Source organism: Mirounga leonina, unplaced genomic scaffold, assembly GCF_011800145.1.
Source record: "Mirounga leonina isolate KUSES-001 unplaced genomic scaffold, KU_Mleo_1.0 Mir_174, whole genome shotgun sequence".
NCBI lineage: Eukaryota > Metazoa > Chordata > Mammalia > Carnivora > Phocidae > Mirounga > Mirounga leonina.
The window spans coordinates 75,623,828-75,638,587 of NW_023270451.1; the positions used below are offsets into that span (position 1 = coordinate 75,623,828).

General features: G+C 35.7%; 1 protein-coding gene across 3 annotated transcripts in view; it reads left to right on the forward strand.

The window, feature by feature from the left end:
* The window catches only part of TRIM24 (tripartite motif containing 24), a 97,266-nt gene extending 83,272 nt beyond the window's left edge, over positions 1-13,994 (forward strand). For all 3 annotated transcript variants that reach the window (XM_035021187.1, XM_035021189.1, XM_035021188.1), the window contains 9 exons: positions 951-1,124; positions 3,265-3,400; positions 4,890-4,962; positions 6,058-6,226; positions 8,665-8,993; positions 9,866-9,998; positions 11,047-11,121; positions 11,898-12,047; positions 12,840-13,994. In XM_035021187.1, the coding sequence (XP_034877078.1) occupies positions 951-1,124; positions 3,265-3,400; positions 4,890-4,962; positions 6,058-6,226; positions 8,665-8,993; positions 9,866-9,998; positions 11,047-11,121; positions 11,898-12,047; positions 12,840-13,049 (1,449 nt within the window). In that variant the 3' untranslated portion in view covers positions 13,050-13,994. The remainder of the gene's footprint in view (positions 1-950; positions 1,125-3,264; positions 3,401-4,889; positions 4,963-6,057; positions 6,227-8,664; positions 8,994-9,865; positions 9,999-11,046; positions 11,122-11,897; positions 12,048-12,839) is intronic.
* Positions 13,995-14,760: the final 766 nt, after the last annotated feature.

Consider the following 14,760-nt stretch of genomic DNA (forward strand, 5'->3'; position numbering starts at 1 on the left):
AGCCACATGGGTAAGAAGAGCGGTCGGAGCCACATGGGTAAGAAGAGTGGTAGGAGGCCAGTGGCAGAGGGAGGGAAGCTCAGCATGCAGTGTGCGTATGGTTTCTTAATCTTCATTTTCAGTGCAGTACTTCTCTGCCTTCTGCTGAACCTGGTGCCTTTCAGTCAAATGACACTGGTTTACCTGTTTTAGAGAATAAACTTCCAGCCTTCATCTATGGAGGTGGAGGAAGTCCATATTATCTGGGGGTAACTACAGGTAAAGTAGGAAAGGAACATGAGCTTCAGGGCTGCTTAAACAGACTCGCAACAGATTATCCTGTTTTCAGCCCCAGATTCACCTCTCATGCTTCTAATTTCCAAGCCCTTAGGGGTTCTGCAGTATATGTGGACTTCTCTGTTTTCCCACTGCCAGCTTAGGTTTCAGCTTTATCAAATTGATAAGTGGTTTGCTGCTTGTCCATCTTCTTTCCAGCTTCCAAAATGGGATTTCTGTCTTCTTTCCTATGTTTTTTGAGTCAAAAGCCTTTTTAAAAAATTCCCCTTAACTGTTACTTTAGTTTCAGGTGTCTCAGGTAGGGAAAGAAGAAAATATAAGTGTGTAGCTCTCCATCTTAACTCAGAGTTGCTGTCTCTGTGTGTATTTCTTTTCCAGTATATATAAGCTTTCCAAGATGGGGTAGTTTGGCTTTCTGGTGCATACTAACTGTTTTCTGGTTAAAAAATCAGTGCTTTGTATTTTATATTTTTGGATAGGATTAATGAAAATTATATATATCTGTCCATCTCCTTCCTGCCCGCCCCCCCCCCGCCACCTTTCAATTCAAATTATAGTTGAATTCAAATAGCAGAATGTGTCTTCTACTTTGGTTTGTAACAGAGGAGCAGGGATTAGTTGGACATTGCATGTTCTGGCTGACAGACACCCTTTCTCCTCCCTTGCTTCTGCAGTGGCAGATCAGCAGTGGGCAGGCCGCCACGTCAACCGCCAACAGCACGTCCTCAACTCCTTCTAGTCCTACCATTACTAGTGCAGCAGGATATGACGCAAAGGCTTTCAGTTCACCGATGATTGATTTGAGCTCACCAGTAGGAGGTTCTTATAATCTTCCTTCTCTCCCAGATGTGAGTATACACAAAATTTATACTAAGAATGTTTCGAAAATTTTAAGTGAACTTAGATCTGGTAAAAGGCTTGAGTTAGTCAGATTATAGGTTGTGTGTTTGGTTTTAAAAGTTATTTTTATTCTTTAGAAATACAACAGCAGAGAAAATAAAAAGACGCCAGGCATTTAAACATACTATGGAACATCTTTCATGGCACTGCAGTTAAAGGTGTCTGTCAATGAATGATTATAGTGATGGACTAGGGAAAGCAGGGAAGTAAGGATCTGGGTAGAGGTACTGGAAAGTTGAGTTGCTGGAATGTGCTCTATTAGAATAAGGTTGGCGGGGGAGGCTAGAATTGAAGACATCAGAGAGGTGGAGACAAGTTTAACAATGAAAATGAAAACATTTCCTCCCAGATCATACTGGCCAGTGCAGAATTACCTCTGATTTAGTTTATATTTAAATTAAATACATGTGCTTGTTATCTTTGTCAATGTGACTTTTTAAAAAATCTTTTCCAAAGGCAGAAAATACAATATTCTGCCTTATCGAGATCGACAGATCTCGAAGTATAAGTTGATACTTACTTTACCTTGTCTTACCCTGTAAGGTTAGACAGTTGTGACACAAACATTAAAAACTTGTAAGAAATATCTTGTCAGACTGTAAACTAATTTTTTAAATTTTCATTTAGTTGGTTTTTCAAGTTACTGAGATCATCTAATATTTCCTAATAGTTGCATTGTTAACCTTACCAGAGTTACTTAATTTTGTAAAATAATTGCATATACTTTAAATGGGTAAAGTATTCTTCATACATAGGTGGTACATAGGAAAACTTCTTTTGTCTCACTCCTACAATTTTATTTCAGCTTTTAGGATTACCTTGCAATGTAAATAACTCTTCTTACATTAAGAACCAATAGATCCAGTCACATTCCAGTATGTTTTGCACTCTGAAAAGTATTGGCCAAGGTATTGCCAAAAGAATATTAACATAAATGACCCTGTGTACTTACTCCCTACCCTGAAGAGGACCCACAGAAAGTAGAATTGTCCTTCTGCTCTTTTCTCTGCCGTCCTTAGATACAGGTGACCCTTTGTCTCCCAGCCTTGCTCAACTGAAATTCTGTATCTGAACCATAAAGGAGCTGATTTGAGTGACCATTTTCTCAGTCACCTCAAAGATGGTTCATAATTAGCACCACTGTAGATGGAGAGTTGAAAAGTAAATTCATCATACACAGTCTGTGCCCTAGGAAGTAGGACTTAAGTCTCTTGTAGAATCCTGATTGAGGAAAGCTGGAACTATGTTAGAGAATTAAACTTGAACTTTAATCACAAAGACATTTTGGGGGAAATAAATGGTCTATTTAAGCATGGAAAGTATTCGCATCTAAAGAATAAAGTCTTATTCAGTAGAAATTTATCAGTATTTTAGCCAAGCAATCAATTAAGAAAGAAGTGTTTCCTTTATACCTGTTATATTAAAGCAAGAATCTAGAAAGGATCCATTCTTCCTACCAAATAGTTGTAACGTACTTAAGTGAGGTTAGTGTTCTAGAAATGTGTTATGTGTGGGCCTACTTGATCTATGTAGTGCATACCATAGCACCAGTTCTCAATGTGAGCCAAAGACATGGGGGTCCTTTGTAAGGCCAGATTTTCTTCATATTCTTCAACAAAAACCACACATCATAGCAGATTGTGTGCAGAAGCAGATATAAGAATCCAGTTGGCTGTTAGTAAGCCAGACACTAAAGAGGTTTGCTAAAATGTGAAATTGCTATTTTTCTCATCAACTTTTTTTTTTTTTTTTTTTTTTGGCTACCTTTTGTTATTTTTAAATACGTTAAGAAGTATTTTTTTTGTTTCAATTTTTACGGGTGTGAATGACACATGATACTCTTTATCCTTGCTCATAATTTCTGAACTAGTATGTCTTCAGCATATTTACTAAGATGGAACATTAAGAAGAATGAAAACTTTTTTCAAGATTGTTTATGGGGAAAATATGCATCAGAACTTCTCAAATAGGATATTTACATATTTTATTATTTGACAATAATTAAACTATTAAAGTTTTCTATTAAATTTAAACTAGCTTTTAACTTGCAAAGTCAGGATGCCGTGAAATAATTTCTTTTCTTATAAGATTGACTGTTCAAGTACTATTATGCTGGACAATATTGTGAGGAAAGATACTAGTATAGATCATGGCCAGCCAAGACCACCCTCAAACAGAACCGTCCAGTCACCAAATTCATCAGTGCCATCTCCAGGCCTTGCAGGTAAAGTGGGCTTCTTTTGATTTTGTGAGTGTTTTCCCATTTTTTTACTCTACTTGTAATGACTCCCCACCCCTTTTTGTTGGATGATTAAAATGAGTCTGAGTTTTTGGCACTATTTAAAATTAGTGTACTTTCAAAGTGGGAAGCAAAGGTTAAACCTCTGTACCTTTTCAGTTTCAATAAAACATAGGCATTAGAGCATTCCCAGGAGGAAATTAGTACTATACATTCTCTTTTTGGTAAGTTTGCCTGTGTTGTGGTCTCTTTTTTGGATATAAGTTGCCTAGGGTCAAAATTTATCAGTGTCAGTCACTTCTTGGTGGTTTTGTTTGGTATTTAATTAATGTTTAAGGATTTCTAACGTACCTGCTCATTTCCTTTGAGAGAGAAGCACTCTAATACCTATTCCCAGAGACCTTGGCAAAATAGGTGCCTTAGAACAAAATAAGGAAGGAGGAGAATTTAAGTCATTCACCAGTCACACAAACGTTAATAAGGCAGTTATGCAATTTAAAAGGAGATGCTTATTTAAAACATAAACAAACTTAAAATACAAATAAACTGGAAGAACACTGTTGACAAAATATGGCAGAGAAACTGTTTAATTATAAAACAAGTTTATACAAATATATAAGGAAAGTACTCAGTATTGCCAAAGGACAAGAGTAGATAACTCCCTGAAGAGGAAATACAAATAGCCAGTAACTTGGGGGATTCAGTCTCACTCGTGGTCAATAAAAATGTCAAAACAAGATATAATTTCTAACTGTTGAATTAGCAAAGACTTAAATAGAGAAAATACTCATTGATAAGAATTTGATGAGAGAAGTACTCTGATACATGGCTGGCGGGAATATAAGTTGACAGAACATTTCTGGAAATCATTTTTACAATATTACTAAAGCTAACATTTGTCCTTTGCTGACTGTGCTAGGCATTGGACGAAGTATCTTAAATGCATTGCCTAGTAGAATATTTGTTTCAGTATCTCCATTAATTGGTCTCTGTGTGGCTTTCTTTCTTGGACTGCTTTTATATCAGTACCTACCACTTTTTATTGTCTTCTGTAGCTTTCACTGATGCTAGTGTCCTCACTGAGATTTTACCCTGGTTAGTCTAATGTGGGACATTTGACAGTGTTTGGAAACATTTTTGATTGTCACACCCTGGGTGGGAAATATAGAGGGCTACCACTAACATCTAATAATTAGTAGAGGCCAGGGATGCTGCTAAACATCCTACAATGCACAGAGACACCCCCCCCCGCCCCAACAAAGAATTATCTGGCCTAAAATGCCAGCAGTACTGAGGTTGAATACCCCTGCTAGTCTAAAGGAGTTAGACTTTGCTGCGAGTCCAACAACTGCTTATTGTATATAATTTCATTGTGTTCCAGTTTCAGTGTAGTATTAAGTGAGCACATTCAGGAGGAATTAAATACATAATTATTAATTCATTTTATGAATGTGAATGATTTCCTCTTCTTCAGGACCTGTTACTATGACTAGTGTACACCCACCAATACGTTCACCTAGTGCCTCCAGCGTTGGGAGCCGAGGAAGGTAAACTGACTTAACCTTATTCTCTCATATATCAAATCTCTGATTAGATTTCTCTTGACAGTGCTCCAGCATGCTCTTGGTAACTGAATGCATTTTGAACAACTTCCTTCATTTTTAACTTTTAAATTAAAATGTTAATTATATATTAATTTGATTAATTAATGGATCAAGTAAATAAAGTACAGTTTTGTCCTTAAAGGTACAGAAATTGGGGTGGGGGGTAATATGTTGAAAATAAGAAAAGACATTTGACTTTAGCCTAATAGCAAGGAAAATTTAAATGAAGTAGGTATCCCATACTGTACTATATAGGAATATGTACAAATACAAACTTAGTGAGGAAAGAAACAATAACTTTATACTAACTTCAGTGTTCTCTGACTTTTTTAATAGCCAAACATTAATTCTGCCTTAAAATAAAAAAAACTCATAGTAGTTGAAATTCTACCTTAGCTTACTGCTTTGCTGGTCTATTTCTTACACTTGCAAATTTCTCCTAGATAATGAACCTAGTTCTTAATTTGCCTAATCATAAGAAGCATTCTCTGAAGAGAAAAAGGTTGCCTTTAATCCTATGAGAACATAGTGGCTATCTGTAAAAGGTTTTTGTCCCACTACACTTTTAAATATCAGAACACCAATAACTTACGTCTCTAGTTAATTGTCTCCACACTTTGGGACAATAAATTGTTAATGTGAGCCCAGAGTCTCTTTGTCACTGACTAGAGAAGGAAATGGGAAAGCCTAAAAGGAAGATGCTAGCTCTGAGATACTGAATCTGGCTGCCCAGTTGTAGAGCCTCAGAATATTGAAGTCAATTTTCTTTTAATTCAGGTTTTATTTAAATGTATTTAAATGTCTTTCCAGAAGTGTAATGTAACTATTTAGATAGGCTAATATGTAAAACATTTTTTATACATGAAGCTGTTTTGCGTTTAGCAGTTGCATTTCAGTTATGTATCATTTATTGATAATGGAACATAGTGACCATTGGTGTGAAGTTACAGCATTATTCCTGAAAACTGTTGTTACACTTTGTCTTAAGATACTTAAGGTAGCATTCTTTGATATTTTTTTTTCCTTTCTTTCTTATAGCTCTGGCTCTTCCAGCAAGCCAGCAGGAGCTGATTCTACACACAAAGTCCCAGTGGTGATGTTGGAGCCAATCCGAATAAAACAGGAAAACAGTGGACCACCTGAAAATTATGATTTTCCTGTTGTTATAGTGAAACAAGAATCAGATGAAGAATCTAGGCCTCAAAATGTAATTTTATTAATTTGGGGGATACTATGCCTATTTGGGGGATAGGATGAAAGAAACTTTTAAATAGCAGATAGGAGGTTATGTATTTGTTATATTTGAAAACTGGGAAATAGTCAACTTCAAGGTTGAAAAATTGGAGGAAATCTCTCAGTAAATTAAAAGAAAAAGATGGATGGAAAACAGGGAGAAGGGGCACCTGGGTGGCTCAGTCGGTTAAGCATCTGCCTTCAGCTCAGGTCGTGATCCCAGCGTCCTGGGATCGAACCGCGCATCTCCCTCTCCCTCTGCCTGCCTGTCTGCCTACTTGTGATCTCTCTCTCTCTCTCTCTCTGTCAAATAAATAGGTAAAATCTTTAAAAAAGAAAACAAGGAGAAGAGTTTGAAAAATCAGAGGCTCAAACAAGGAGGTTGGGCATTTGAGTAAAACACGTGGAAGATAATTGCCCACAAAATAATACAAGGAAATTTACTGTAGCTGAAAGCATGATCATTTGAGTTGAAGGGACCCACCAGGTACCAGAACATTAAATGAAAAAAGGACTCAAGTTATATTATCAGTTTCAGGATACCAGGATTCTAAAAGATTCCAATGGGAAAAAACACCTTATACAAGATCAGACATCATAATGGCGCCAGGTCCTCAAAATGGACACTGGAATCTGAAAGATAGTAGGGAAATATCAAAATTGTGAGGGAAAAATATTTCGTAGCCAGAATTCTGTACCCAGGCAAATTATCAGTCATGTGTAAAGATTAAGCATTTTTAAACATGCATGCAGGGTCTCAGAAATTTTAATTCTCATGCACTCATTCTCAGATATTTGAGAATATGCTTCATCAAAAATGGAGTGAACCAAGAAAGAAGAAGGCATAAGATCCCAGGAATGGGATCTAACACAGAAAAGAGTAGTTCCCAGTACAACTTCTCTAGTACACCATGTAGCAGAGGACAGAAGACCCCACAAGGGTATATGAAAGGGCAAAAAAATGTTTAGCAGTATTGAGAGGCATCTTATCACCCTGCTGGGGGTTGTGAGAATGACTTAGAGATAGGGACCTAGAGAAGTAAGCAAACGAAAGGAAGAGAGGGAGGACCAATTGAATCATAGTAAAAACAATAAGACAAAAAAGGAAGTGTAGTCATGGTACATTGTGTGGTTATGTAATGAACAATATTTAGAGTCCTAATTATATAAACAAACACCTCTATTACACAAATTTGACTAAAAACTAGACATAATCAGGATATAACCTGAACACGCATTTAACCAAAAATGGAGTTTTCAGGATACTTAAGCAGTGCAGCAGTGGTACTGACTTGAAATAGATGTTGGCCATAAAGTTATACCAGTACCTAACAACTTAAAAAAATAAATAAATCAGTATTTAATAAAGCATTAAGAGGGTGGCATGAATGGTGTGTGTGTGTGTAAGGAGGGGATGGAGAGGCAGGAAGGAAAAATCTAATCTTCCATACTAATATATATACATATATTTAAAACTGAAAATATATTTGAAGTTGAAAATCTGGGGTGCCTCAGTGGCTTAGTTGGTTAAGCGTCTGCCTTTGGCTCAGGTCATGATCTCGGGGGTCCTTGGGATCGAGCCCCATATGAGGCTCCCTGCTCAGTCTGCTTCTCCCTCTTCCTCTGATCCTCCTCCCCACTTGTGCTCTCTCTCTGTGTCTCACATAAATAAGTAAAATCTTTTAAAAATAAATAAATAAAATTTAAAAAATAAAATTGAAAATCTGAGAAATTAAAGTATAAGTGTATCATTTAAAAATGAATAGCAAAATAAAAAGTGAAATAATTTGAAAATAATTGACTCCAAGGAATGAGATTATACAATCATGCTTTTAACCAAATCTACATTTATTACTTCGAAAAATTTTTTTAAAAATTTAAAGGAGATAACAGATTTTGTTACTGATCTAAAATTTTTTCTATCCTAGGCCCCAACATAACATTTAGATTCATCTTAAAGTTATTAATGACTCCTGCAGAAGTGAAATTCTAGGATTTAAAGCACTATACTTTTCTATGAATGATGGTAATTCAACAGTAGGCATAGTTTGTGTCTGAGTATAATTTGAACTAAGAGCTCAATGTATTTACAATTCATATGGTTTACTCTACTACCCACCTATTCTCCCATTTCTATAGCTGTTAGCAAATAAAAAGAGGTTTCTTATATTATCTACACTCCCTTTCTGCTGACTGTGTATTTTGAGGATAGTTTTTAGTAGAAGTTCATGTCTTCTTTACCACTGGGGAGTCTTACAACAGTTAGCAGTAAACCTGTTCTCATGCATATTCACAGACTCTTTTGAAGTAACCAGGTGCCCATGAGAGAGGAGTCTACGGTCCAAAATTGCAGTAGTACAAATAAAGAATGTTGATTTTGAGAAATAACACATACTCTTCTTTCCATTGCAGACCAACTATCCAAGAAGCATACTCACCTCCCTGCTCTTAAATAGCAGTCAGAGCTCTGCCTCTGAGGAGTCTGTGCTAAGATCAGACGCCCCTGATAGCACAGGAGATCAACCTGGACTTCACCAGGAAAGTTCCTCAAATGGAAAGTCTGACTGGCTAGATGCCACCCAGAAGTCACCCCTTCATGTTGGAGAGACCAGGAAAGAGGATGACCCCAATGAGGACTGGTGCGCAGTTTGTCAGAATGGAGGAGAACTCCTGTGCTGTGAGAAGTGTCCCAAAGTATTTCATCTTTCTTGTCATGTGCCCACTTTGGCAAATTTTCCAAGGTAAGATGGTACTTGCTTCCCTTTCCCATATTCTTGCACTATAAATAAAATCACTGATCATTGTAATGTAATATAAAACCTTAGAAACGTAAGTAAAAGTCCACTTCGCACAAATGCGTACTCCAAAACCTTCAACATTGGGTTTTCAGTATTCTGCTTCCCATTCCCTATGCATCTCTCAAAAACCTAGTCTGTTAAAGGGGGGGGGGGGGGGAAATAGCCAGTCCTTCAAATTATTACAAATTGTTACCCTAAAGAACAGTGATCCTTATGCATAATAATTGCCACTATTATTCCATCATATTTGCCAAGCAGTGAGCTGTATCATTTACAAATATCTCAAGTACATTTTCAAACCAACCCTGTGAGATGCTGCTGCTGCTGCTGATGCTGATGATGATGCTGTTGATGATGATGCTGATGATGAACAGCAGCCACTGAGTTGATCTCTTTAGTTCTTCAAAAGCCATACTTTTTAAAATTTAATTTCACATTTGAAGTTGCAAGAATAGTACCAAGAGCATTTCTTTTTCGTGCATCATTTCAGGGAGAATGCCAGTTTTGCCTCACATCAGCCATAAATTAACGTGTGTGTTTATTTGTGTTATGAGTTTATTTCGCGTATGTGTTTCATGCCTCTTTGACTAGACTAATATTTACCACTCTGACCCTCGCACTGTATTGCTGCTGTTAAGCTCTCCCAGAGTGGTGCTGTGCACATAGTAGCTATGCATGCAGTAAATCCGCGGTGATTAAAATTCATGGCAAACAAACAAATCTGTATCATAGATGGTGTGGAGGAGGTGGGAAAGGGAGATGGTGAAGAGAGAAACAATGCATTAGGAATTCAGAAATACTGTATCCCCCAACAGTGGAGAATGGATATGCACTTTCTGCAGAGACTTATCTAAACCAGAAGTTGAATATGATTGTGATGCTCCCAGTCACAACTCAGAAAAAAAGAAAACTGAAGGCCTTGTTAAGTTAACACCAATAGATAAAAGGGTAAGTTTTTTTGAAAATTTCTAACCTAGACTGTTAAACACTTTTTTTGGTTAGATGGGGATTATTGTAATACCGGTGTGCCTTTCATCAAAGAAGTGTATATTCAATCACATTTTATACTGATCTCTTTTTCCTTTAGTTTTTCCATAAGAGTATAGGAATCTTAAATAATATAACTGGTAACTTTTTCTGGTTAAAAAATTACAGTACTGTCCATACATTTTCTAGAAGCTTAAAAGACTGTACTTGAACAAGGTAAAACATGTATCCTCTATGTGGTCTAGAATTTTAGTCTACCTTTAGTAAATTTGTTTTCTTTCTACTGTAAATAAGTTTTCTTCCTAATTTATTGAGAATTGGCACCAAAGAGATAGGTTTTTCTATTTACTCTTCCTGGAAATAATTCCATTCTTTTACCAGATGGTACTGGGTTTATACCTCAAAGCCAGCTAATATAGTTAACCCTAATTGACAGAGCTATTACGTCAACACTTCTTTAGTAGTAAAGAAGTTCTTAGCTAAATTATTAAGTAAAACACTCAGTATGGACCCCAAACATACACTGCCAGTGCTACCCCATATTTACTGGGATTAACCCTCAGCAGAGAGGTAGCCAAGTGCGTGGACAGCACCATGTGCATTCCCACAGGCACCTTTGGACTGGACACACCATAGAAAGGGGTCCCTCTCTGGATCTCTTAACATACATATACTCTTCTTTATTGACTATTAATAATCAATATATAAATTGGAGAGATAATTGGAAATTTGTTTTTAAAGAGCTTCAGATAGATTTCTCGTGATACTGCTTTTTGTTCCTATAAAAACTGCTCTCATATATCACATACACCCCAAACCATTAAATAGTACAGTTCAGTAAATGACCGAAGAGATCAGAACTCTAAGTATTGATATTTTTCTGGTATTCATCTGGTTTTAATTTTTACTGTATTTTGAGACCCATGACATTGGTATTAAAAATAAGCGGTGACTTCATTATTTTATTTATTTATTTATTTATTTATTTATTTATTTATTTTTTGCTTAGAAGTGTGAACGCCTACTTTTATTTCTTTACTGCCATGAAATGAGCCTGGCTTTTCAAGATCCAGTTCCTCTAACTGTAAGTATTAACATCATTTTGTGCATTTTTACATCGTGGGATGATTTTTTGTTATTATTGTCTTTTAGAGCACGCACAAGTAGGGGGATAGAGAGAATCTTAAGCAGACTTCATGCCTAGTGCAGGGCTCATTCTCATGACCCTGAGATCATGACCTGAGCCAAAATCAAGAGTTGGGGACACAACCTGCTCAGCCACCCAGGCACCCCACACAGTAGGATGGTTTTTTTAAACTTGATTTGTGAGAATGTAGTTTCTCTACCATTCTTTAGTAGTCAGTTTCCTATATCTAATCCAAATCCTAAAGCTTTATTAATACAAATGGAATACTTTGATCTTGAATACACTTGGATGTTCACAAATTGGCCCCAAACTTGTATTCATTTCTCATATATTCTTTTCATCTCATGTATTTTACCTACTATTCTCTGGAATGATTTCTATTAATTGTTTCTCTTTCAAGAGGCTTAGGCATATATCCTAAGCTATTGGGAAAAAGCTTATAATTTGAGATAAAGACTCCTGAAATTCTTTGTACATATTTTGATTTGTATAGGTCCAGACTTAAAGTACTAAGTAAACTTGTAACAATAGAGGAAGGGGTGTGGGGGTGTGTGTGTACCACAGGTTCGCTGTATAGGTTTCTTTATTAATGACAAAAGAGTACATGGAAAAGCAATGAGAACAATCTGAATTTTATTCTCCTGCTTGTAGAATTTATTTAAGGTGGGTAGAATTTAGTCATTTTTATTATAGCATCTCATTTATTTTGAAAGGTGCCTGATTATTACAGAATAATAAAAAATCCAATGGACTTGTCAACTATCAAGAAGAGACTACAAGAAGATTATTCCATGTACACAAAGCCTGAAGATTTTGTAGCTGATTTTAGATTGATCTTTCAAAACTGTGCCGAATTCAATGAGGTAAGAGGAAAAAGAAAAAACAGCAATGGGAAAATAATATTAAACCAGTTTATCAAAAAAAGAGATGAAGATCTATGATAGCATAAATTTCTAGAAGTTCAAGTTTGTCAGGGAATGAAAGGTAATTAGAAAGACTGTATCCATATTCCTATTCAAAGGTTTATTATATAGTAAGTGGAAATGCAAATTACAGCTAACAACTTGAAAACAATCGTAGAAAATATTTGTACCTAAAAGCATCCTTTGTCATTCCTACCTTTATTTCTTAAAATACGGCACTTCCGGACTAAAGTCTTCTTGATGTTGATCTTGAAATATTAAGGATGTGGTCTAAATTGCTCTGATTTTTAATTTTCTCAATTTTTGACCTGTCAGTTTATCTAAACATCTGTCGACTTACAGCCTTTTGTTGATGGTTTGTTCTCTGTATTGGTTACTTGTTCCAGAGATCCACATTTTATTTAATTTGCTTTAAAAAACACCTGTTCCATGATTCTGTGATTGTGGCATCTCTTCGATAATCTCAATTTCGTAATACAGTCATATGGCTATCACTACCTTATAGAATAATCCAGATGATTCCAAACCTTTTATTTACTTATCTGACCTTCTCTAGACTTTGTCTAGCCCCAGACTATTATGTACTTCATATCAGTGATGGTGCATAAACATTTTCCCAAAACTTGAGTTAAAAGAGAACAAAATGTGAGAAATTTACTTTTTTTATTAACTGTTGACTGTCTAAAATATTGGTGTTTGTTTTTAATTCATATTTTCATTTTTATCCAACAGCCTGATTCAGAAGTAGCCAATGCTGGTATAAAACTTGAAAGCTATTTTGAAGAACTCCTAAAGAACCTTTATCCAGAAAAAAGGTTTCCTAAACTAGAATTCAGGAATGAATCAGAAGATAATAAATTTAGTGATGACTCAGATGATGACTTTGTACAGCCCCGGAAGAAACGCCTCAAAAGCATAGAGGAACGCCAGTTGCTTAAATAAGCAACACCATTGGCGTGTGCTGGTTTTTAGATTTTTTGGTTTTGTTTTTAAAAAACATTTTGTCGGTAATTTTAACATCATTACAAAAAAGAGTTTGTGACCACTCTGATCTGTAAGTTTTTGATGTTTACTAGATTTTGATTTCCTTAATAAACCATTTCTTTTAATCTTCTTATTAAGAAAGAGAGGGAAGTAAGGAAAGGAATAAAAGGGAGGGAGAAGGGAGGGAGGAAGGAGAAAGGAAGGAAGAAGTATCAACAACAAAAAGACATTCTTCCCACTTCTTGGATTTCAAAACTACAATTTGGAGTGATAGCAACCATAGAAAGGAAATAGAGTGTGTATGAACTCTTAAGTTGAAAATTTGACGTGGCTTGGATGTGTGCATTAATCCATTTTTAGAAAATACCACTACCCATTAATTATGGCCCAACCATGAGTTTAGGTGTACAGTACTTAAGAACAGTACTCCGTGAACATGAGTGGTAATAAGAGTTCTATCCTAGAATGCTGACTGGTGCAACAAAAAAGTAGATTAGATGCTATTAAGAAGGCACCTAACAGTATATCATGTAAGATGGCAACTGTATTAAAGAAAAAGCAGGAAAACAAATGTTTGATTTTTGTTTTGTTTTCTCCTTGTCTGTAGAGGTGTTTGGTATAGCAGGTGTTCAAAGCCATTTTTCGTACATTTCTAAATATAACTTCTTCCACTGAGGAAGTAAGTGTACACATGTTTGGTTTGCTGTGTGTCTCTGTGTGGTTTGTTGTTTGCTTCTTAACTGTGCAGGTGATCCTTTTATAACAAGACTCATTACTTGCAGTATGGCTGTTAGTGGAACTACCTAGAACATGAAATACAGCCGTGTGCGCCATGTTTGATGTGAGGATTCTTCAACGTATACCCTATTGGGCATTAAATATAAGTTCCCCTGTAAGGGACTAGTTTTGTGGTTTTCATCTTTCTTTATAATTTGGAATAAAAATGTGTTGTGGAATTTGGGAGCAGGCAGTTGGAGGGAATTACAATGAAAATTTAATTTTTTCTGAAGCTTCTGTTTCCTGATTTTAAAAGTCAGAACCTGAAATTGAATCTTTTATCTGACTTGATTTTGAATTTCATTTTCATTCTCCCAATAGAGGTACAAAAGACCAATCTTCTGAGAGTAAGCATAGTGTTAATGAACCAGACCTCGCTAGTTAAACTGATACTCATTTATTCCTTTTGTTTGTTCAGTGTCAAAGAAGGAAACTAAATTAAGATAGAAGAAAAACTGTGCCATTTGCTGATCTAACATTTGACAAAATAGTTACACATGAAGTTTTTCAAAATAACCATTATAAAACATTAATTGAATGAGGAAATTTTTCTCTTTAGGCTGATAGAATATAAATAAGGCTGAGCTGAAAGAACTTTAATCTTCTTTGGATGGTATCACCTCCCATGAATTATACCTAGAGACTTGATTTTTTCCATAAGGCATTACTTCTTAAAATGGACAATTTGAAAATATCCTGGAGCTAATTCATTGGGTTTTCATATATTGCTAAAGATAAAATATGAGAAAATTTAGGAACAGTAGCTTCTCATTGTAGACTTAGGTCTTGTCCATAGTATGTCAGTTACTCATTAATAGTTAGAGTCCTAATCACTTTTCCAAACATGTGTTTCAGAATAGGTATTAATTTGTGAATATGCATTTGACATTTA